Source organism: Anas platyrhynchos, chromosome 16 (assembly GCF_047663525.1).
Source record: "Anas platyrhynchos isolate ZD024472 breed Pekin duck chromosome 16, IASCAAS_PekinDuck_T2T, whole genome shotgun sequence".
Classification (NCBI taxonomy): Eukaryota; Metazoa; Chordata; class Aves; order Anseriformes; family Anatidae; genus Anas; species Anas platyrhynchos.
In genome coordinates, this window is record NC_092602.1 from 6,830,423 (window position 1) to 6,853,408 (window position 22,986).

General features: G+C 48.2%; 1 protein-coding gene and 1 long non-coding RNA gene across 11 annotated transcripts in view; both read left to right on the top strand.

Moving 5' to 3' along the window:
• TBX5 (T-box transcription factor 5) overlaps positions 1-16,881 on the top strand; it is a 127,218-nt gene extending 110,337 nt beyond the window's left edge. For all 8 annotated transcript variants that reach the window (XM_027470061.3, XM_072024321.1, XM_038187434.2 and 5 more), the window contains exons 8-9: positions 6,499-6,725; positions 14,652-16,881. In XM_027470061.3, coding sequence (XP_027325862.1) covers positions 6,499-6,725; positions 14,652-15,235 — 811 coding nt within the window. In that variant the 3' untranslated portion in view covers positions 15,236-16,881. The remainder of the gene's footprint in view (positions 1-6,498; positions 6,726-14,651) is intronic.
• Positions 16,882-20,579: 3,698 nt separating this feature from the next.
• The window catches only part of LOC106019278 (uncharacterized), a 30,540-nt gene continuing 28,133 nt past the window's right edge, over positions 20,580-22,986 (top strand). The window contains exon 1 of one of the 3 annotated variants that reach the window (XR_005269722.2): positions 20,580-20,904. This is a non-coding gene — a long non-coding RNA (uncharacterized lncRNA). The remainder of the gene's footprint in view (positions 20,905-22,986) is intronic. The other 2 variants (XR_003500899.3, XR_003500897.3) reach the window with 2 other exon arrangements.

The window sequence follows — 22,986 nt, forward strand, 5'->3', positions numbered from 1 at the left end:
GGGTGAAGTTTGCAGAGAGATGATGAGATCTGTATTGCAGATGCCAGTGTAGGACTTTGCCCAAAGAAATTCCCCGTGCATGAGAGTTAATGGAACTGTATTAATAAAGCATAGCTATTAGTTATTGAGTGATCTGGGGGGTTGCATGCAAGTCATTATATATATGTAATATTTTATTTTTTAATCTGTAACTGCCAAAAAACAGCAGGGGAGAAATGTTTGTGGATCTGGGCTTAGAACAATGTGAAAGAGTAATTCTGTTAAACCCTTTAACTGATTTTGCTGTTCATTTGCAACTCCCATTGTCTTCAGCAGTTATTATGGGTGCTGGAGAGCTTCTGGAAGTCTCAGGCCCTAGTTACTGTTCATTCAAATTACTGCAATTAGTCCTTGAAGCTCCTCGTTGGGAAAGCTTGTGATTGGAAAGGCGATTACGTGAAAGGGTGGCTCTTGGTTCCCTGGATGGCCATCCTGGGCCTTTCCAAAGTGAGCCAGATCCAGAGTGATGCGTGCAGTGAAGGGAAGAGTGGCAGTGTAGTTCAACGTTATGTATGTGTTTTCTCCGTCAAAGATCACGAGCTGTAGCTTGCTTCCTTTGGCACCGGTCCACAGTAATCTTCCTGGCTCCAAGGGAATTATTCCAAGTATTTCCCGGTGTAACTGAGAACAGAAACTGGGCCAGACCCAAAGGATATAAAATCAGTACCGTGATTCAGAACTGGCACAGCGGAGAGGCTGGTGCATTTTTGGCTGCCAGTAGAATAAATTGATGAGTCGCTGGGCTCTAAAAGTGTCATCTACCCTGTCATGCTGCCATCATGTTGGAGTGATGGATCCTGTTCTGCCTAACGCAAGTGGGTCTCAGACCGCTACAAAATGACCCCGCTCTCATCGCATCTTCTCATTGCATCTTTACATCCACTTTCATTTCCCATGTTCTGTCACTGAAATCTCCCAAGAGCCAAATGCTGTCCGAAATGTTTTCAGTGTGAGACTTAGAGTTGTAACATCTGTTGGAGAGATGAGGTTTTCCTCCGGCAAATGGCCCTGAGGAAAGTTTCCTGGTCAAAGCCCCAGTGGAAACTGTAGACTTGAACACCATTCTGTAGAATCTGATGTAAATCAGATGAAATCCGAAATAAGGCTCTATGGATTTCACTGGAGGGTATCCACAACTCTTTTAAAGTGAGAGTAAGCTCAAGAAAAGCAGGGTAGCTGCAATATCCTCCATTGCTGGCTCTGTCCAGCAGGACCCAATCTGCAGTGGCTCAGCCCAGCATCAATGCTTGTTGGTTTTGTCTCTGTTGGCCAACATCCACCCTCCATCTCATCTCATGTTCCTCTTACATGATCAGCAGAATTTGTCTGTGGGGCCCTAGCTTTTCCACTTGCCTTATGCCGGTAGCTCTAGGTCTGTAGCATTTTCTCTTTGGGTTTGTTGCAGTGGTCTCTTTGGGCTGCACTACTCATTCGAGAGATGGGAGCACTGGTTTGTAACTTGCACCCAGAGTGGTTGAACCCTCTCCATGTGTTCAGCTCAGGACATTTGGTATGCTGGTGGAGCATGCTGCTGTGCACAACCTTCTGTGTTTGTGGATGTTTTGCATTGTTTTCCTAGCCATCTAGCCTAGGACATTATTTTTTTGTGGGGCCGGCCTATGGTCCCCATGCACAGAGAGCTCGTATTTGATTTGAGGTAAGAGTGAAGGAATTACTCAGGAGTCCCTCTCTCAGCAGGTCCTCTCACACTGTAGATTATCCACCTCGAGCTCTCCAGGCAGTCTCCTGAGAGTGGTTCAATTTTATTACAATATGTTGGAAATAAGCTGAAATGAACACGCAGTGACAATTGACAATTGTTTGCTGGTTTATTTTTTTCCTGGGAGGTGTTATATTTATTCCAGTCACTTTTTTTTTTTTTTTTTTCTTCCTCTCTCTATATCTTTTGTGGCTGACTTCCATTTCTTTCCCACTCTCAAGTCTCAGCAGGAAGGACAAAAATTGGTGGCCTGGGAAATACAAAATCAAATGCCTTTGAGTCATGTTTGAACATCTGCAGTAAGGGTGTGATTCTGCAATGCTGCAGCCGTGGGTGCTGAGCGGATGGAGAGCGCAGGGCTGGTAGGACAGCAGGCATTTTTCCTTCTATAACGAGTGCTTGTAGGAGCTAAAAATCTCATGACACCTGGGAAAGAGTGAAGGGGAATGTCTGGTCTTGGCCACTTGATACATGATAAAACAGCCTTTAGACTAGGAATTGTCACCATGAACAAGATCTAGACAAACACCAGATTTGGGTCTCCAAAGGATGCTGTGAGAACATGGCAGCACAACCATGGGGAAATCCCCTTTCATTTCATGCCCCTTGTGGAGGTATTGGCATGGTCCTTGAGGGCTGATATTTAATAGCTCTTTTGAAGTCTTGTTTCCATGAGCTACAACAACTCTGGAGAGCCTTGATATATTTGCTTTGTTAGGGAAAAATCAGAAGCACCTTCTTAAACCATTTGCTTAGGGCCACTAGGGACTGGGTGTTGTAACATGGAAGCTTCCCAGTTATAAACTGTGGATTTTTGAAGAGCTTTTTAACTTTTTTCTTTTGTCTGCCAGCCGCATTTACTATGCGCTGGCTAGTACATTAGGAAACTTCAAGTCTGCACATGAAAATATGTTGAAAATTATTAGTCTCTTACAACATAGCGATAAGCAAGAAAATGGGCTGGATGCCGCTCTCTGAAGATTTCTCATTTTTTCACAGTTTTTATTGGTTTGCAGAGGCCACTGAGGTTTCCAGCTGTGAGATTACAAAACCACATTGAACTTCCTCCTCTAAATCCTTTGCTAGATGTGAATGTGTGGCATAAGTGGTCTCATCCAGCTCCTGAGTCTGTCCTGGTGAAGGTGTCATTTGGTGGGGGAAGATGTCACGAGATGTGAAAATGGGACAGGTTTCCACCTTGCCCAGCACAACTCTCCCTTCCTCCCAGTGCCCCTCTGCTATCGTAGTACACGAACTACAGTATCCGAATATTCATCGTTAGCCACTCACCGACTTTAAATAGACCAGTGACAGCTTCCTTCCTCGTAAATTCTTTCCCCAACCAACTTTTCCTTTTCTTCCAATTTTATAATTTTCAACGAGAGAAAAAAAAAAATCATTCATTAACACATAAATATGAAACTGTAACTTGCATTCTGGCTCAGGAACAGCGGTCTGTCCCGTGCCGCATGGACAACTGCCTATATTGCTAGTGTTAAGTCAGTCTCATTTTTTTTTTTTTTTCCTCCTCCCAACCTCTCTGCATTTTTTTTGGACAGCAGCTGTTCTGGACACAACAATCATTTTGTGCCAGCAGTGAACAAAACCTTTCATTCCATTAAACTGTGGCCCAGGATTACAACCAGCTATTTTGGGAATAGTGACTTTTAGGCACTGAAAAAAAAAATCTGATACATTTTTAAAGACCAAAGGACAATATAAAATGGTAGCTGCACACGCTCCATATCGTGCACTCAGGAAACAGTATAAATGTTTCAAGATGACTGTTGTGTTTTAAGGTACCAAAGCAATCTTTTTATTAGAGTGCAGCTCCTGTAAGGAAGAAAAAATGTAGAAATGTGGAGATAACTGCCTTTGTGCATAGAAAAACAAAGCGAAAGGAAGAAAATACTTTTGATATTTAGTTAGAAAATACTTTCCTTCCTCTCCCTCTCAAATAGTTCATTTTTTGGCAAAAATAGCACCCAACATGTTTTGACTGAGATGGAAATATTTCGGTCCGAGAGAAGTCCTAGCGGTGCCTCCTGGGAGCTGCTGCTTGGAAACTTGGTGCTTCCAACCTGTGCTGGCTCCAGCACGAGTCTGGCTGCTCCACGCTCCTTCTGACAGCCACGGGGGCTGTGGTTTCACTGGGGAAATGCAGTCAGGGAAAAATTTGGTTCTCAGTGCACAGCAGGAGTGTGGGACTCTGACACCACCTGTGCTGGCGCTCCAGGGTAAAAACATTGCAGTTTAAGGCATTCACCTCTATTATAGAAAAGAAAACTTTTATTCAGTGAGAAACAACCTTGTTTTTTTTTTTTTTTTTTTTTTGTTTGTTTGTTTGTTTTTTGTTTGTTTGTTTGTTTCTTCCCCTGCTCCCCCAGCTCTCTATTGGGTCAGAAAGCATTGATTTAGGTGAGCAGTGTCCAGCTGGGGGCTGTTCTCAGTGTTTGGGTGGTGCTTTGCAGAGCAAGGCAGCTGACATTGGTGGAGGTCCCTGTGAGCTACCAGGAGAGTTCATTCCTGTGGTGTAGAAAATGCCCATGCAGATCTAACCCCACTTGCAAAGGGGGTGAGGATGACTCTGTCCAAAGGAGACATCCAAATCTCCCAGCACTGAAGCAGCAAGAAACTATGACAGCAGTTACCTTGGCATCCTCCAAAAAAGCCACAGAAAACATGGTGTGACATCAGGCCATAGCGTGTCCTCCTCCTCCTCCTCCATGGCAGCTTGTAGGCGGCACATTGTGTTTTTGTTGTTGTTTTGTTTGTTTTTAAGTAAATAAACAAGACTGTGTAATTTTGGGGAGGGATGTGTCACCTTTTGGCAGCTTTTCTCCTCAGAAGAGGAATGTGGTGAGGATGCAGCTTTGGAGCATCATCTCCATGAATACTGTTGCATGAACATGGAGCATGGCAGGAGAAGCCAGCTGAAAACCATGATCTAGTAGGGCTGGGAGACCTCCTAGCACCAAGCAGATTTGGAGGTTGCTTAAGAGGTTTGAAGGCCATAGCTCTCAACCTTCCTGCACCTCCCAGCAAGAGCTCCTGGGATGAAAGCCCTAGTGGTGGCTGTCCACTGATGGAGAGGTTTCCTGAAGCCCACTGCATCCTCTGGCATCCATTTCTACCTTGTGTATGACAAGGACAAGTCTCTGCTTCCTCACAGGTTCCCCCGTCCATCTCTCTTTATTCATTGTGCACAGCTTGGACTTCACTTCTGGACAAAAAACTTTCTGGTCAGCCAGCCCAAGTGGGTGGAAAGCCCTGCTCCTGTGGGGATGAGCTGCTGGGCATCCAGGGGAAGAGACCCCATTTTTGAGTAGCCTCTGCTTGGCAAGCCATCAGTGCCCGGGGTTTGGAAAGCTTTTGTGGCACAATGAGAGATGCATTCATTTGGTTTTGAGCTCCTGGGTGAGTTTCCCCTCCATAACAGCTCGGTTGCTAATATTTCTGGCAGTCACTGCAGCAGTGGTTTGGATGAAAGCTCCCTGCTGTGAGTAGGTTTATATAATTGGTATTGTTAAATTTTGTAAATAAATTCTGAGTTTCTACAGCAATAGGTCCTTTCTACGGGGCCTAAAAGGAGATTTGGGGCTTCTCCTCTACGTGTAGGTGGCCAGGTGAGCCTACTCAAGGTGGATTTAAGGATCTGTCCTCATTCCAGCAGAGCAGCCTTGGGCAGGTGAGTAGGGTACCCCAAAGCCTCTTTGGTCCAAAGGCTGCAGCTTCGAAGAGGAGAGCTTGTGTTGTAGCCTGGGCTCTGGCTTCTCTGATCCCAGTGGCACTTCACAGGTTGCTGCTCTGTGACCTGTTTTTAAGGCATTTCAGCAATCTTTGGGTTCAGTGTGTGCCTAGCTGGCTTGCATGCAGACTAGAGGGAGGTTAGTACCTCCCCTGAGGTCTCTGAGCCCCCCTGTTCGCTTCTCAGTCCTACAGAGCAGAAATAACCTCGTCTACTGATGTGCTTGGAGAAATGTCTCCAGAACTGTAGGGGCTTGTAGGAGAGGGGTATGTAGCCAGGGCTGGCAAAACATCCATGCTCCAAAACAGATTTCAAAAAAAGTGAATAAACCAGACTTTCCATCAGCACTTGCCCTCCCAGCCTGGCTCCATTTGTGCACGTGGCTCTGGCATGCATCGGGTCTCGGTGACTTATTTATTTCTCTTCCCTGAGCGCTCTGGAAAGGAGCTTGTTCTCTGGCCCAGAGATCCCCTGCTCAGGAGAATCAGGCTGGAGGAGCCTGGGGAAAAGGAATGGGGGCGATAAACAAAAGGGGAAAAAGTAGTTCTAAATATTTAATCCATCTCCAAGTCAGCGTGGTTCCCTGTAACCAACTTGGCAGAGATGAGGTTTTTATTCACACGTGTGCTCCCATACACAATATAAATAGTATGTGATTTATAAATGCTATTACAACATTCACATAAAAATCTTGCGTATTTTGCTAAGAGGACATGTATCTATTTTGTGTGTGTGTGTGTCAAACAGCAGCAGTGGTGGAAGAAGCAAGAACATAATGGGAAAGATACTAAAGGGAAAGCGAAAGGGGAGAGTGCTGCAGCGATAAAGCATGACGGGGCTGCAGTCTCCTGGGAGGGACGTCTCTATTTCCCTGAAAGACTCTTCAAACACCATGACACTAATGTACTGCCTTCGTTTATTAATTCACCGATCTATTTATTAATTGATTGCTTTTCTGCTTTGTATTTTTTATTTGTTTGTTTGCTTTTAGTAAGGAGTACCCGGTTGTTCCCAGGAGCACGGTGAGACAGAAAGTGTCCTCAAATCACAGCCCCTTCAGTGGTGAGACCAGGGTCCTTTCCGCCTCCTCCAACCTGGGCTCCCAGTACCAGTGTGAGAACGGGGTGTCGAGCACCTCCCAGGACCTGCTGCCACCCGCCAACCCCTACCCGATCTCCCAGGAGCACAGCCAGATCTACCACTGCACCAAGAGAAAAGGTCAGAGCTTGGATGCTCTCACTTTGCGACTTCCCCCCACCCCTTCCTAGCATGACCATCAGCATTATTCTGTGGTGTTCCCCTTGCTGTTGGACTTGAAGATGCACAAGGGGTGAGGGCAATCCACCGAGCTGGGCTGGGGAAATCATCTCACCAGTGTGAGCCTAAATCCCCTTTCCTGCTGCTGGGCTGGGAGCGAGCTATTTGGAGGGGTCGCCATACCTTCCACCCCAGTTGAATCCACATTCAGCAAGATAGCTGTGGCAGGAGATAAAGCTGGCTTATCTGGCTCCATGGTCCCTCAGACGGGGTTAATCTCTGAGTGTAGATACCTTGACAGCTTGGATTTTGCACAGTTTTGGACCGAGAGTCTCACAGTTGGGAGATATTTGCCCATATGCAGAAAGCATTTCCACTTAAATGCCTGGTCTAATGAGCGGGGCATGGGATTGAAAATCATGATATCCATGTTCATTCCCCTCTGGCGCGACTGACCTGCTTTGACAGAGCTTGAGGGATCCAACTGTGAGTGCTTTACGCTGACTGCTGAGCTCGTCCTGGCGTGAAGGACCGGGGGTAGCGAGGGGATAATTGTTCTCGGGCAGGAGAAGCACTTGGCAGGCTCTCCCTCTCCCAAAGCAATAGGAGTGCCCAGCTGCAAGGCTGAGGTAGCAAAACTCTCAGATCAAGTCCAGACCCTCAGAAGAATAGGGAATTTCCAGGGCAGAGCGTTACAGGGTGGCCAGGAGATCATTGCTGCCCTTTCCCTTTCCTCCATGCTTTAGCACAGGAAAAGCCAACAGGAGACAGCGTGCACTGTGGCAAATGCACCAAGAACTGCTCCAGCCTGGTAGCCTCTTCCTACAGCAGATCCCTTCCTGCTTCCCTGCACTGTCCTATCAGCCACGTCATTATTTTTAGCAGTGTAACCCCGGGGACACGGGGACATGCAGAAAAGCTCAGGGCAAAGGTAGCGGATGCTGGGAAGTGCTGGGAGGTGGGGCAGGAGGCCAGTGGAAATTGGGGTCTCTCACAGCCTTGGGGAATCCCCCAGGTGTTGTAACATCAGTTGTGGGGGCATGTGTATGTGTACAAATGCAAAACTTTGAGAAATCATAATATTTTCCTGGTGTAAAAGGCAAATGGAAAATGGAGGGATACTTTTCTGAGCATTCCTCCATCCTCATGCTCATAAAACCTGTGTCAAAGCTGCAGTGGGAAATGGTGACGCTAGGTTTGGGCTAGCTGTCAGGCAGGGAATAAAGAGTAGCAGAGGCCTCCCAGGGTGTCCCCTAAGGTCAGAGGTGAGCCGTGTCACCCTTGCTGTCCCCATACTGATGCAGAGCTATGGATGCAAGCTGCTGGGACGCAAAACCCTGTCCGTGGTTGTGATGGGACAAGAGGTCACATTTACTCTTGGTGTCCCTTAGTCTGAGCTCCAGCCTCAGTGCTCCTCTGCCCCAGGAGCTGAGCTCTCACCATTCCTCTTCCCCTTGACAAAACCTAACCCAAACGAGCTGCCCAAATGGCAGCAACCCCTTCGGACAACCTCTGACTGCTGCGTGTCCCCGCACCGCAGGGCAATCCATCATTTGCCTCCGCGTTGTAAAGCGATAAGGACTCAGCAGAGGTTTCCTTCCAGTTTTGGGATTCCCGCTAAGTGGTGTCTCCATGGGTGGTTTCCCTCAATCCCCCAATTATCTCACTTCCTCTTATTGTCACAAAAGAGACGACTATCTGCCCCATAATAAGCTCCCCGGCCCCTTTCTGGCCTGCGTGGCCCTTGCCAAAGTGCAGGAGACCGGCGGAGCGCGTCCTTGTCTGTAGGGCTGATGGCCCCTCATTATCTCACCGATGGCTTGAGTGGCACAAGCAGTTAAGGGCCTTTTATCAAAGCCGCCAAACGCTTTAATCAAAGAGAAGCAGCGTCCTGTCCGATACCACCGGCTTCTTCCGTGAGGCTGCTGTCTCAGGAGCCCGAGCCCTGGCTCTCCTCGCTGTGCTTTTTCCCCTCCCCATGCATCCAAGCAAATCGAAAACAGCCACCAGGGCTTAAAGGAAAGAAACACAAAGTTAATGGGAAACAGAGAGCCAACGTAAGCTGCCAAGCAGCTCTTTGCAAAGTGAAATTAATTAAAAAAAAAAAAAAGTAACTAGAGATGAGCAATTCTGTTCAGATAAATCAGAACGTGATCCAAGGTTTCGTATCAGGCTCAGGCTGTGCGTGGTACTTTCTTCTAGTGCTGAGCAAGGGTCTTTATTAAACGAGGGAAAATAATCCTACCTATAATATTTCTCTTTATCTTCCTCTTCCAGCCTCCCCTTTTCCAGTGAAATATTAAGCTCTTCCTCACACCTCTCCCGCTTTCCTGCTTTAATCTTTCTGCACAATTTTTAACAAGCCTTACGATCTCAGGAAAAAATGTAGCAGCATGTTGAGTTCTAACGTACCTCTGTCTATTTTCTGGACTGGGAATTTTATTGATTTTATTGGATCATCGACTTCCCAAACATTGGCTCCTCTTCAGTCAGTTTAGGATTTGTCTCCAGCAGATTATTTCCCCTCCACAAGGCTGTGGTTGTGGGTAAGTGTTTGCAGGGGCAGAGGGCAGTTCGCCTGGGTTTGAGACCAGCTGGTGTCTGTATCTTCTGAAAAAAATACCACCCCTGTTTTCCAAGATAGTCTCTCGGATACTGCTCCTTCCAGCTTTGACATCTTGTGATATTTGTCTGGAGCCCTTTTAATCAGGAGGGCAAGTCTTCGTTTAGGCTTGGTTAAGAATAGATCTGTGTTCGAGCAGCTAAAAGGAACCTCGTTTGACTTCTACTTTCTTGGTGACTGAGGACCAAGATTTAGCTCCGTGTTTGACAGTGTTGTTCTTAGCTGTCAAGTCAAGATGGATTCGCTCTGGGGATCTGATATAGAGCTGCATTAGGGGAGAGCAGCAGGGCTGCGAGGGGATGTTATCTCCGAAGGCTCCTCTGTCTCAGGGAGCTGATCCTCCTCTGGGCGAGGAAGGAAGGACACATCCCAGAGCCACAGCTCTGGCAATTCCTGGTGCCTGGCTGGGGACCTGGGGTCACAGCATTGGGAATGACCCCAGCGTGGTGTGACGAGGGGGCTGCTCCAGGCACTTTCTGGACATGCTAAATGCAGTCCTCGAGGCAGGAATTGTCCTGCGTTGTGTCCTAGCTCCACGCTGAGATCACTTATGGCATTTCACTCAGGCTGGACTTGGGTGGATGTATGAACTCCAAAACTCTGTCCTACTAAGGAGTGGCCTCAGCTCATGATGTGGATTTTTAGGCTGTAACAAAGATCTGTTAAAGCTTCACTCTTTCTCTAGTTCTCCACTTCTCCCTCTCTCGTTGCTGTGCTTGGAGGAGACCAAAGGATTTTCCAGCAGGCAGCTGGCTTTGTCTTTGATTTTAGCCCCACATCCCAATTAGGGCATCGGGGCTTGTTTTCCCTTGTGTTATCCTCTCCCCTCAGACTTCCTGTGAACTGAAAAGTCATCCCTCTAAACCCCTGCTCCCTCCCAGCCTTACACAATCTCAACCACTTGGCAGATTTCTGGGATGCTTGCGATGCTGAACAGGAGGCAACTGGAACAGCCTCTCCCCGGGGAGGTTATAAAAGTTGTCATGTTGGCACTCTGAGGGAGAAGGATGCAGCAGAATCCACCGGCTCCAGCCAGTGAGGACTGTCTCCTTCAGCCTCTTAGCTTGGACGTGACCCTGCCCATGGGGAAGAATATATCTTTCATCCTCTTCCTGCTCTGCTGAGGTTGGTGGGGATGCAGCAATGCCTTTCCCCCATTCTCCTCCATAACAGGCGCTGTTAGGGAGGAAAAACCTCTTCATTTCCCAAGCTGATTTCTCCCTGCCCAGCTTTTCTGTCACTTGGAGAAGCTCTAGGACCAGAGCTGAACAAAAATCAGGTGTGGGAGGTCTACTTGGAGGACCTGCTTCTCGTCCTGCCAACGGTTTGGGAGATGCAAGGAGTTTGCCAAGCCTTGAGCTATGCTGTGTCCAGAGCTGTCTGCAGCTTGGGTAGAGGCAGCTGGGAGCCCGGAACAAGGGGGCTGCTGGGGCACCAACAGAGAGGAATAATTTGTCTGCATGGTGGGGAGATATTCAGGGGGTCAGTGTGTGCCCAGCCCTGCTGGTGGGGCTGTTCTTTCAGCAGCTTCATGCAGACTCCCCGCTGTCTCATCAGGAGATGCTTCCTGTGCCTTTGCAGGGGCTGTTTGCTGCCCCTGGAAGAGGCTCCAGCTTTTGGTGCTGGGTTTTGTTGCCCCCCTGCTCCCCTGCAATGCATCACAGCCACTGCAAACCTTGTGACTGCTGGAACAATAGCATGGCCACAACGCGTCTTAGGTTTCACGTCCTAGGACATGAGTCCTGCTTGCCCTTTAAAGATGCACATTTTTGGTTAAATCCATCTTTTTCTTTTCTTCTTTGACAACCCTTGTCAGCTTTGCACGTTGTGATTAGCTATTCATGCTCATGCTAGATTCATACAAGAAACCAGACTGAGCAAGACAACAGCGTTAATGACAATCATCCATTGTGCCTCCCTGACAAAGATGGGATGAGCCTACTGTAATGTCCTGAAAGTGTGGGTGAGCTTTAAAAGCTCAAACAATCGGGTCCCGTCCTGCATTGTCTTCCATCCTGGGGAGCTGATTGTCATGAATCTGAAATGAGCTCCCCTGATTTACACCAAGGGAAGAGATGGGCCCTGGACACCCTGAAGTCCAGAGATTTTGTATGTTTGCATTTCATCCTGGATGGCCCTAATCTTGGAATTGGGAAAATTCCATTTAAAAAGCCATTTGTGTGGTATTTACAACCCAGCTGGAAGTAGTAAATACCGGAAACCTTGGAACTGCTTACGCTCTCGCTCAAGCTCCTTCGTTAGATAGATCATCAAATTCCTTGCGCAGGAGCCAGTTTCCACCCCGTTCTGCAGGCTCCGTTTTCCTTGGACCCACTTCGGAGCAGCTTCTCCCGGGTGCTGGCAGCTTCCCCCTGCTTGGCAGAACCCTTTGCTTTTTGAGGTTTGTGCAGTATCGAGGGGCTGGTCGCAGGAGCTGATTGCCACCCTTGGCTTCCAAGAATAGCAGTGAGGATGGGCAGCATCTCCCAGCACCTCCAGCATCTCCCAAGGGTGCGCAGCACCTCCTGGGGCTTTGCCACCAGGGGAAGGACAATGAAGGGCTGTTAGGGAGCCAGGATCATGAAAGAAACCGGAGCAGAGTGGATACTTCTCTACTATGTCCTGCTGATGCTGAGGAGGTGAGAGGACCTTCAGGAAGAGGACGTAGCCTTGGGGTGCAGTGCCCAGGCTCTGGAGCAGGTGGGGATGACTCTGAATAAGAACGGGATGGGAATGCCTCCTTCCAGCATTGCAGGAGAGCTTTCTTTGGCTTGTTCCACTTTTTGCCGTGCTCTTACTTGAAGAAGTCCCCTGCCTGCCCCCAGATCTGTGGGGATGACCTTCGCCTGCTTGGGGCTGGCTCTGATTTCCTCTGTGAGGAGTGGTGAGGTAATGCCAGGTCAGAGTAGGGACCACGGACCAGTGCAGATCCATCAGCTGAGGACCTCTGCTCTGCATCATCCCACCTTCAAGACGGACCGTTCTCTTCTCTTGAGCACTTTGAGATTACACAGGTGGGAAAAGCATCAGGAAGAGGGGCCAGAGGGCGGGCAAGAAGGGTTAGGGTAGGCTGTGACCTTTGTTAGCATCCCCTCTGGAGACACGCACGCTGCGCTTAAACACCTTAAGACCTGGAGTGACAGTGCCCTTTTTACACTCAACATCAGTAAGAATGGGCCTAAAGAGGCCAGCAGAGCAATTGGTAGAGCTTAGGAAAGGAGAGAGGGCACCTATGGGTTTTCACCAATGTGCTGGCTGTTTTTATTTTTCTCTCTTCACCTGCGGTGTGCTCTGGAAGAGGATCCGTGGCTCTGCGGCTCTGCCTGGCTGTGCTGTGGCAGGGAGAGAAATGTCTGGGCTAAATGGAAAAATCAGCAATCTCAGGTTGTAAGTCAGGCACACTTTTGCACAATGGAAAAACAGGGTTCGAATGTTTTGTGTTGTATATATTAAAAAAAATAAAATAAACAGTCAAACCCCAAGCCAGTGATTTCTAATGCCAGCAGAGTAATGCGGTTTAATGCTGAAAACTTTATTAGCAGAACAATGCTTCATTTTACAAGATATTGTTTTTCCACCCTAGTGCTCTTATTACTCAGTGTTGGGTTAGGGATCCAAAACTTTTAGGCTGCCTGTAAAAGCTAGAGCTACTCCAGCCATATGTACCTCCTGCGATAGACCCGTGCTCAGCAGGGAGCTGAAGGCAGTGTTTCCAGCTTCCATCCTTCAGGGAACTTCATCATTTTCCCTATAAAAAATAAGCCTGATCAGGAGTAAGGGTGGTGATATGCTTTTGCTCTGCTCACTGTTTCAGCTGTGTTAAAGATGCTATTGCAATGCTTGGTTCTCGTGCCCAGCTGTAGTGGCTGCCCTTGGTAGGCACCTGAGTGGGAGTAATGGGTTATTTTACAAGCAGAGAGCGTGCAGTTTGGAGAAACACGGCTGTTTACAGCAGGGAGGGTACAGGTGAGTTTGCCAGCAACAAACAGTGCCAGTCTGCACCTCCCGAAGCGGAGACGTGGAGCAAAACCACAGCAGTTTGTGCAAGTGCCTTCTGGTGGGGACAGATGCTTTTGTCCTCCTTTTTATGGAGCTGTTTGTTTCTTTCGTGTTTCAGGGGTTAAAAAAAAAAAAAAAAAAAAAAAAAAAAGGCAGCTCAAATCATGCTAGTTGAGGAAATTTGAAGAGGGCTATTTCTTGCAGTATTCTTTCCCATTTTACCCTTGTTGAAAGGGTTCAGGGCTTTCTGTCCCGAGAGGCTGTAGTCTAAGTGGGATGTTTTTCTGCTTGCACCAGGAATCCTGCTTTTGAAGCAGCAGCAGCAAAGTTAATCTGGGTCAGAACAAGCTCCCCTTCGCTTGCCTCGCTGTCCTTAAAATCTCTTGGTGAACTGCTCGTCCCCGGGCACTTTGCCATCCATCCCAGCAGAGCTGGATTTCATTTGGTGACCCTGCGAATGAATAAATAAGCACACATTCATTTATTCATTTTGCTGCCCCCAAGAGATTTCACCTAAATTGTTTATCTCCTTCCCTCTGTTGGCACGGCGTTGTTGCGGGAAACAAAGGGCTCTGCAAGCTGCGCCTTGTTGTTTTGAGATGGGAAATTCACTTTTCTTTTTCTTTCTGCTTGGCCACAGCACGCAGCTCTGCGTGGATTTATGTGCCCCTTGGCACAGCTGAGGGCTATAAATGTCCAAATCTTGATTGCCTCAACTCCGCCGTAGCTGGTGCCCTCCCGGTGGGATTTTTTATTATGATCTCTATTTTTCTGTCACTTATCACAAAAAAAAAAAAAATAATGTATCATTGTTAAAGCTTTTTAATTAACAGCATCGGCTCTGATGCTCTGGGTGTGGGGACCTCTGCTAGGGTATTGTGTCTGCAGGCAGGAGGTGCTGCTCTGGCCGAAGTGCTGGCAGCAGCAGGAGATGATAAATTTGGTGATGTGGTGGCTTGTGTGGGTTATCACCAAAAAAGATAAGTCTCAAGGTCCCTTTGGCATCTTACAGTGTTGCTTTTGCTCACAGAGCTCCCAGCTAACCCCCTCCTTCCCCAGTCCAGGGACAAAAACGGTGGTCAACTTCAGTGGGATCCATTCAGACCGATCTCAAGGGCTGTGACACAGCTGGGGGAAGTCTCTGGACTCACTCCTGTGCAGGCTGTGCCCCTGGCAGGAGGAGGATAATGCAGGAGGAGGATAATCCTGCCGGGCTGCAGGGCATGGTGTTGGTGTTGGCTACCAGGAGTTTTCTCTCCCAACAGATGAGGAATGTTCCACCACCGAGCATCCCTACAAGAAGCCCTACATGGAGACTTCTCCGGCAGAAGAGGATCCCTTCTACAGGTCCAGTTACCCCCAGCAGCAGGGACTGAACACTTCATACAGGACTGAATCAGCCCAGCGCCAAGCGTGCATGTACGCCAGCTCCGCTCCCCCCACGGACCCCGTGCCCAGCCTGGAAGACATCAGCTGTAACACGTGGCCCAGCGTGCCCTCCTACAGCAGTTGCACAGTGTCTGCCATGCAGCCGATGGACAGGTTACCCTACCAGCATTTCTCTGCCCACTTCACCTCGGGGCCGCTGATGCCCCGGCTCGGCAGCGTGGCCAACCATACCTCCCCCCAGATAGGAGACACCCACAGCATGTTCCAGCACCAGACCTCGGTTTCTCACCAACCCATCGTCCGGCAGTGTGGACCCCAAACGGGCATCCAGTCCCCCCCCAGCAGCCTCCAGCCCGCAGAGTTCCTCTATTCCCACGGCGTGCCTCGAACCCTCTCGCCCCACCAGTACCACTCGGTGCACGGCGTGGGCATGGTGCCAGAGTGGAGCGAGAACAGCTAACCGGGCAGCCGCGGCCACAGCATCAGCCACGGCAAAAGAAATGGAGGAAAAAGAAATAAAAAAGGAAAAAAAAAAAACAACAACACCCTGTCGGTAATAAAAAAGAGAGCGTTTTGCAAGACTCCTTGAAGTGAATGTTCACCGTTAGCACTCGAGAGGGACGGACGCTGTTTGACACCACGGACAAAGCAGTCATCGGCCTCGGTGTGACTTGCCCCCCCCCCCCTTTTTTTCTTTTGGTTCAAAAGGAAAACCAACAGATTGGCACGCTGCCCCCCACCGTGCCCACCACCCAACTTGTGTTGCTGCCACAGCGAACCCCCTGCCCCATCGCCCCCCTCCCCAGCCCCTGCTCTTTTTGTTCTCAAAGGGACATGAGACTCCTGCTGCCTTTATCAACACGGCCAGAGTGCTTGAATGAAAACAACTAGGATGTTACTTTTTTTTTTTTTTTTTGTGGTGTTGATGTTGACGATGTTATATAATAAATAATAATATATATATTTTTTTCTTTCAATTTTCTCAAAAAAAAAAAAAAAAGACACCGGCCCTTTTCACCAAGGGTGGAGCTTGGAGTGCTGGTTTTTATTTTTTTTTCATTAGTGTTATCGTTGTTGCTTCTCAACAGAAAAGAGGTATTCTGAACCCGCAAATAGGAAAAAACAGGTACCTACCTCGCCCAGGTGTTGTACCACGAGTGAAATTGCTCACTGCTATTTCCTTAAAATCGCCATATGTCCCCCAAAACACATCTCTGTGGGAACCAGCCTAGGAACCTCACCCCCTTGCTCACTCCCAATTCTCTCCTACTTTCCTTCCCACCTCCTGGTCTTTCCAGTCCATCAGCTGTCTCTGTCAGAAATGTGGGGTATCTTTCTAACTTGAAAACCTCCACAGCTTGTCTGCTGCTGATTTTTTTGCCAGCACGTGGAAAGCGAGGCTGTGAGCCAGCTGCAAGGGGGAAGAGAGGGGGAGAGGATGCGGGGAGCAAAAGGAAAATCTGTAAGCATGATGGTGGTGATTGCTTGCAATCCCCAACTTTCAGTTTGTTGGTCATTCTTTTTCTTCCTCTCTACAAATAAAAATAAATAAAGAGAAAGGGATATCTGTCTGGGTATGCCGAGACATTTAGTAAATGTGTTTGAACGGAGCAGAAAATGATCACAGGGGGCTGGGAGTGGGGGAAGCAAGAAGAAAGGAAAAAGCAAATGCTTGTAAGTAAAAATGCCTACTGCAAGGACTCTTCAGGTGTAAAATTTACTGGTTCTATTTATTTATACATGGGAGTTTGAGTAAGTCCTAATGTGTCATGATGCCAGAAAAGCAGCTGATTTAGAGGGGCTCATGGTTTATCGAAACTGAACTTTGCTTTCTTCATTTTTTTTCTCTCCAAGCTGTGCCCACACTCTATATAATTTACATATATTTTTAATTAAAAACAATTCTAATGAACAAAAGAGGTATACCTGTGTGTCAGCAGAGGAGAATGTGGGTGTGAATGTGTGGGAATGCCGGTATGTGTGCAGGAGGGACCACAGACAGATACCCAAACCATGTAGCTCAGAAAAAAATCCCTACCTAGCTATGCTTTCCTATTCTTGTGTGCCAATTTATATCTAATAAATACCACATGCTACAAAGTGCAAGGGACCTGCCCACCATTTTTTTTCTTTTTTTTTCTTTTTTTATTCTTTCTGCTTGATGCCAAGAGGTTTGTTTTTTTATTTATTTCTGGAGAAATAAACACCGTCCTGGAGGGGAAGGCTTTTAGGCAGTGATGGGCTGAGCTTGCTGTGTCCAGACCTGCATGTTTCTCCTCTACAGCTCTGCGTGGGTCCCCTAGGTCCTTCCCACACAAACCATCTCCCCTTGCCAGCCCTAAGGTTGATCATAGAGTGGCTTGGGTTTGAAGTGACCTTATAAAACACCCACTTCCAACCTCCTGCCATGGACAGGGATGCATCCCACTAGACCAGGGTGCTCAGAGCCCCATCCAGCCTGGCCTTGAGCACCTCCAGGGATGGGGCATCCACAGCTTCTCTGGGCAAAAGAAGTTCTCAGGGTCACTTTCCCACCAATTCAGATTTAGGAGCAACCCTGGGAACCCAGGTGAGTGCAGAGCTGGCACCAGGAGGAGCTGGTGGAGGTGGAGCTGCCCCCTCTTCCTACCTGGATGGGGTCTGTGGGGAAGTCTGGTCTTGGGGAACTGCAGGACCATACCCCAGCTTCAGCAAGGGAGGGCAGGATGCTGCATACTTCATGAATGGGAAGAAGATGGAAAAACAGTGCCAGAGAAAGAGATTGGACTGAAATAGGCAACATCCAGGAGGTCCAGCGGGAAGGTGTCCTTCATGTGGCCCTGGTTGCCCCAGGGAGCAACGTGGCTGGGCACTGGGGATGTTCATGTCCTAACAGGGCAAAAAGTGAGGAGGTTTTGAAGCTCCCTTTACCCGATGATGCTCCCACCTGGGACCTGGGGATGGTATCCTATGACCGACCTCAGTGCTCCCACAGGAGTCCCACAGGAGCCTGAGCTGGGTACCAGCCGCGCCTGCAGGCAGGAGACCCAAGTCTCGTGTATCTCCTCTGTGGGCACGGCTGGGATGTGGAGCTGCACACAAAGCTGCCTGTCTTCATGGGGCCACCCCCTGGGAAGGACTCGGATGTCTCATTGCTCAGTAAATCACATGCTGTTCCCCCGAAATATGCAGTTACCCAAGATTAATGATGGAGTAAATTGCGTTTCGAGTTAAGGAATAAAAAATTACACTGTATTTAGCTGTCAATTACATTGTACTTGCCAGGCTTCGTTATCCCACTGCTAATCATGTAATCATCTTATCACTATATGGTAATCTACATGTAATTAAATGGCCAGTGGTTACTCTGTAAGTAAAGAGGTCTTACCAGAAATGCGTGCCATGCATCTCAAAGAGCATTAGGGAAACTAAATCCACATGGTAAACTATTTCTCAAGCTTCAGAAGTAAAAGCCTCAAGCCTTCAACTTGACTAATTTCCTCTGAGCTCCTTGCATTATTATTTTAGCTCTGCAGGGAAATGCCAGGGCTCTTCAGTGGGTTCTGTGATGGGATCTGATGGCTGGCTTTTGGCTGCCAAAAACTGGGGTAGGTCCAGAGCAGCCTTGGGGAGCACCATGGTTTGGGGAGCAAGGAGGGCATCAGTGGGAGCAGAGTGGGGCTGCTTCACTGGGGACAAAGACAGGGTGGGTAGGAGGACACGGTGTAGCCTGCTGTGACTCTTCCAGAGGCCCACGGTGAGTCCCAGCCTGGTTGTGACTGTGCCTTGCTTGTGCGGAGCCTGGAGAAATAGGTTGAGCATCTTCCCAGCTCACCAGCTGAATGCGGGGCCCTAACTGTATGGGGAACAGGCAAGGAGAGGGGTGTTTGCTCCCTTTGGTTGTGATTTTATTTCATAAAGAGCCTGAAGTGAGTTCCCTCATTTGTCTTCTTAAGGACTTATTCCTCAGCAGAGGATGATGATGATAATAATAAAGAAAAATGGGGAAAATCATACGCAAATTGATGTCATTGAAAGAAACAGTGAAAAGAGGTTGCAGATTTTACTCTTTTCAGGGCTAAACTGGTAATTCAGCCATTAAAGGCCATGAAATTTGAGCAGGACCATCCCCACCTAGTGTGAGGGACTGCGCATCACCACCATGCACCCTTCCCTTCTTGCCTGCAAGCCCTAGGTGTCATAAAAAGGTCCTCAGAGTGGTCTGGTGGCTTCCCACTACCACAAGCACCACTGGGGGTCCTTCTGCCATGGGCTTGGGGACAGAGGTGGTGGAAGGAAGAGTCCTGGAGAGCTGGACTTGCTGGCCCCACATCCTGGAGGGGACCTGAGGGGCCAACAGTGTCCCCAGGTGAGCTGGGAGGAGGAGGTGGCAGTGGCCCACCCTCTCCTCTAACCTCTCGGTGATGACCTTGGAGCTGCTCTGGCAGCATGGAAAGCAGCCGTGAACCATCGCCAGGCAGTAAAACAGAGCTTTCTATACAAAACATAATAAATAAGTGCAGGCTGTGCAATTCCTTCGACCCGAGGAGGAAAGAGAGAGAAACCCAAGCACCGCTAAAAAACATCTTTCAGAGAGCGAGCACCAATTCGCAGGCTGTGGTCGCAAACGCTGTTTTTTCAGCTGCCTTCCCGGGCTAAAACCCTACTGCAGTTGCCATCCTTTGTACCCGGGGAGGCTGCAGATGCCCCCGGCAGACAAACAGAGACATCTTTGTTTGCCCTTATCAGTTTGTTTTCGAGTTTCGGCGGCCAGGACATGGGGTGTTTTTTGGGAGCTGGCATTTCGGGAGCTGGGACCAGTGAGGTTCCTCCTCGGGATGAGGCCACCTGAGCAGGGCAGCCTCCGCCGAGGCTGCTGTCCTCCCTCCCCGCCACCCTTTGAGCCTCCAGGGCTGAGGGGAGAAAACAACCCAAAGCCTCAGGATTCTTGCCCATAAATCCAGCCCACAATACCATAGATTTTTACAGAGCTGCCAACTCTGACAATTTTATGATGGATCTCATGTGATTTGCAAAGTGTTGTTGTTTTTTTTTTTTTCCCCCCTCTCTCTTAAAGTTCCTGGAGTCCTGTGATTATATGAGACTCTCAAAGGATGCTGAGGGTTTTTAGTTTTTTTTTTTCTTTCTTTTCTGGTTTTTATTTTCTTTTTCTTCTTCTTCTTTGTTGAGTTTTAGGCTATAAAATAAGGCTGGAAATTTTATTGGAGAGGAAAGCAAGGCAGAGAAAAGAAATGGCTTGTCTGGAGGTGGGATTAGAGCTCATCACCAGACAAAAATATTTTGCTTTCTTTTTTTTCATTTTTTTTTTTGAGTTCTCTCTGGAAAAGTGGAATCCTTTGCTACATATTTTTGGAGTAATAAAGTTTTCTAAGTTTTAAGTGAATGGAAAACGTTCAGAAAGTGGACTGAATACATTCCTGCCCCTTTGAAAAAATGGAGAAATATTCTGCTTATGTTTAGAGCATTTTACCCTTTTGAAATTTCAAAGGAAATTTTTCCGCCCCAAGTCACTTCAGGTTGAAACCCTGACGTGTTTCACTTGGAAACCCTCGCACCCGGCAGCTCTCAGGCCTTCCACTTCCTTTGTTTGGCTGAAACAAATCCTTCGGCCCCGGCGGCTGCTTCAGCCTCTGCTTTGCGGTCACTTCTGCAGGCTTTGCCCTGCACCTGGGAGGACTCAGCTATGATAATGGATAGTGAGAAGTCCACAGACTGCATGTGTTACATCTCCCTGAGCAAATAAATAAATGTATTTAGGTGTGATGGGTCCTGTCTTTGGGCAGAAGGTCTGGTGGTGGGACAACTGCTTGGCAAGGGTGTTCTGGCCATGTGTCCTCTTGGCATTTTCCCCCTCCTGGGAACACCTGGATGATGCCTGTGCCTTCCCATCAGCATGGGGAGAGGCTGGTGGGACATGCAGCTGCCCTGAATTAGGCAGTAGCAGCTGGAGACAGTGCCCAAGGCTTGCACCAGCATCATCTGTGGTAAGAGCTATCACCTGTGTGAGTTCTCCCACCACGGGGAGTAAAGGCAGAGGTTTGGTAACCACAGCTCTTGGTGGTGGTGTGAGCTCAGAAGAGAGCTTGGCTGCTCATGTCAGCACTGTGCTGGAGCACATTTTAAGCCTAAGTAAGTAAAAAATGGGGGTGTGACATGGGCATGGGAGTTGGTCTCTATGATTGGGTCTTGATGCAGTCTGGGCAGCACCCTCACTGAGGGCTGGGTAATTGTGTGTGTGCAGAGGGGGTGCTCTCCACTTCAGCCCTAACAAATATTTTTTAACCTCTCTTAAGGAAAAAAGGAAGTTACCTGAATTCTGAATGCAGATTACAACCTCAAATTGGGGTTGAAGCATACAGAGAGCTCTTTAATGGCATGTGACTGATAGCTCAGGTTGTACTTACATTAATAAATGCTGGTGTTTGAGATGTTTTTGTTGTGTAAGGCCAAATACGCATATTATTTGTATTATCATGATAATAATAATGTACCGTTGCTCATACTCTATTTTGTGTGGTCTGGCATGTGGAGGATGCAATTACCAGTGTGTGTCTGCAGCACTGTGAGGCTTTGTTCTAACCCCATTGCTAGCTCTAGGGTACCACAAGTCATCAGTGTCTCACTTCAGCTTTGTTCAGGCCTGGGTTGTGATGAATTAGAAACATGTTTGTTGTCCCTGGGGTTTCCAGTTGAACGTTTTCATTGAGAGGTAATCAGATGGTAACAGTGGAGTATTATTTCCTCTTTTCCTCCTGTTGGTGTCTGGATTTCTGGCATGCCCTTCATGACCAGTAAGACTGGAGGCAGTACTCCAGGTAGTTCTACTGCCTGCTCTGTTGCGTGGGGTTGCTCATCCCAGAGGCAGGACTTCACTTTTGCCTTTGTTGTGCTTTTTGAGGCTCCTACCACCCCGCTTCTCTGGTGGGATCCTTCTGAGCAGCAGCTCTGCCTTCCAGAGTTTTGCTCCCTGTTTCAGTAACACCTGTGAACTTCTTGGGTGCGTTCTGCCCTCTTACCTTTGGGCATTAATAATGATCCCAAAGAACACTGGTGCCAGTTCTGACCCTTGAGAGATACCACTGATCATTGTTGTTTGCACCTGATGGTCCAGACAGCTTTCCACCAACCTTGTTGTCTGCTAATCTGCTCTGTAGCTTGCTGATTTGTCTGTGGAAGTATTATGGGAGACTGCCAAAGGCTTAGAAAAGTCAAAGTCTGTGTGCTCTCATCTAATGGTTCTTTGCCTACTCGAGGGCAGGTGCCTCTCTGTCTCCCTGTTAGCAGTTACAGGTCCTGACATTCATCAGAAACCTGGGCTGGGGATCACCAAGTGTTTTCCATCTCAAGATCACTTAATGAACCTGCATGCACCTTCTTCATCAGAGCTTTTAATTAGAAACACCGTGCCCTGCTAAAACACAGGATGGCTTTTGTGGGGCACGTACCTGGGGAAAGCAAGCCAAGCTGGATGGAGAGCTGGGCTAGCATGATGTATTTGCTGCTGTTCGAGTAGTGTTGGCTACCTTGCCTGAGTCTGGCTCTCTGTGTGCCCAGGCAGGGGTTGAGAGGTGATTCCAGACTGGGAGAGCTTGTAATTTAAGGCAGTGGGGCAATGGACCACGGATGGTCCATGATGCCGTAATCAGTCTGGAGCTGGTCAGTGAGTTACGAGTGCACACACGTACACAGACACTTTAACAGCCTCACTGAGTGACAGGCACCAATATTACTGTTGGGCCGATGCCAGTCAAGGTGGTGATGACAAATCCAGCTTGGCAGTGACTGCAGCGTTTGCCCGTGTGGGGAGCAAACCATAAAACCCTGTTCTGGTTCGTTTCCAAGCATCTCCCATGGAGATTGTGTAGGTAGAGAAGGAGGCAGTGCCGCACAGCCAGGGGCATGGACTGCAGGTCTGGCAACTTTGCATTGCTGGGTGACCTTCAAAGTCTCCAAAAACACTTCAGAAAGGAAATTTTATACCCCTACTGGACTACTATGGGTAACATTTTTTTTTTTTGGAGGGTAGGGGTGTATATAACCAGCATCCAAACACTGCTTGGACTTGAATGACATCATTTACTTTAATTCCAGAGAAATAACTGTACTTTCCCCTCAATTTTTAAGCATATCACCTGAAACAATAAAGTATGTTCCTAAGTAAAACCTCACCTTGAATAGGAAACACCCAAGCTCCTTAAGCACGGAGTTAAA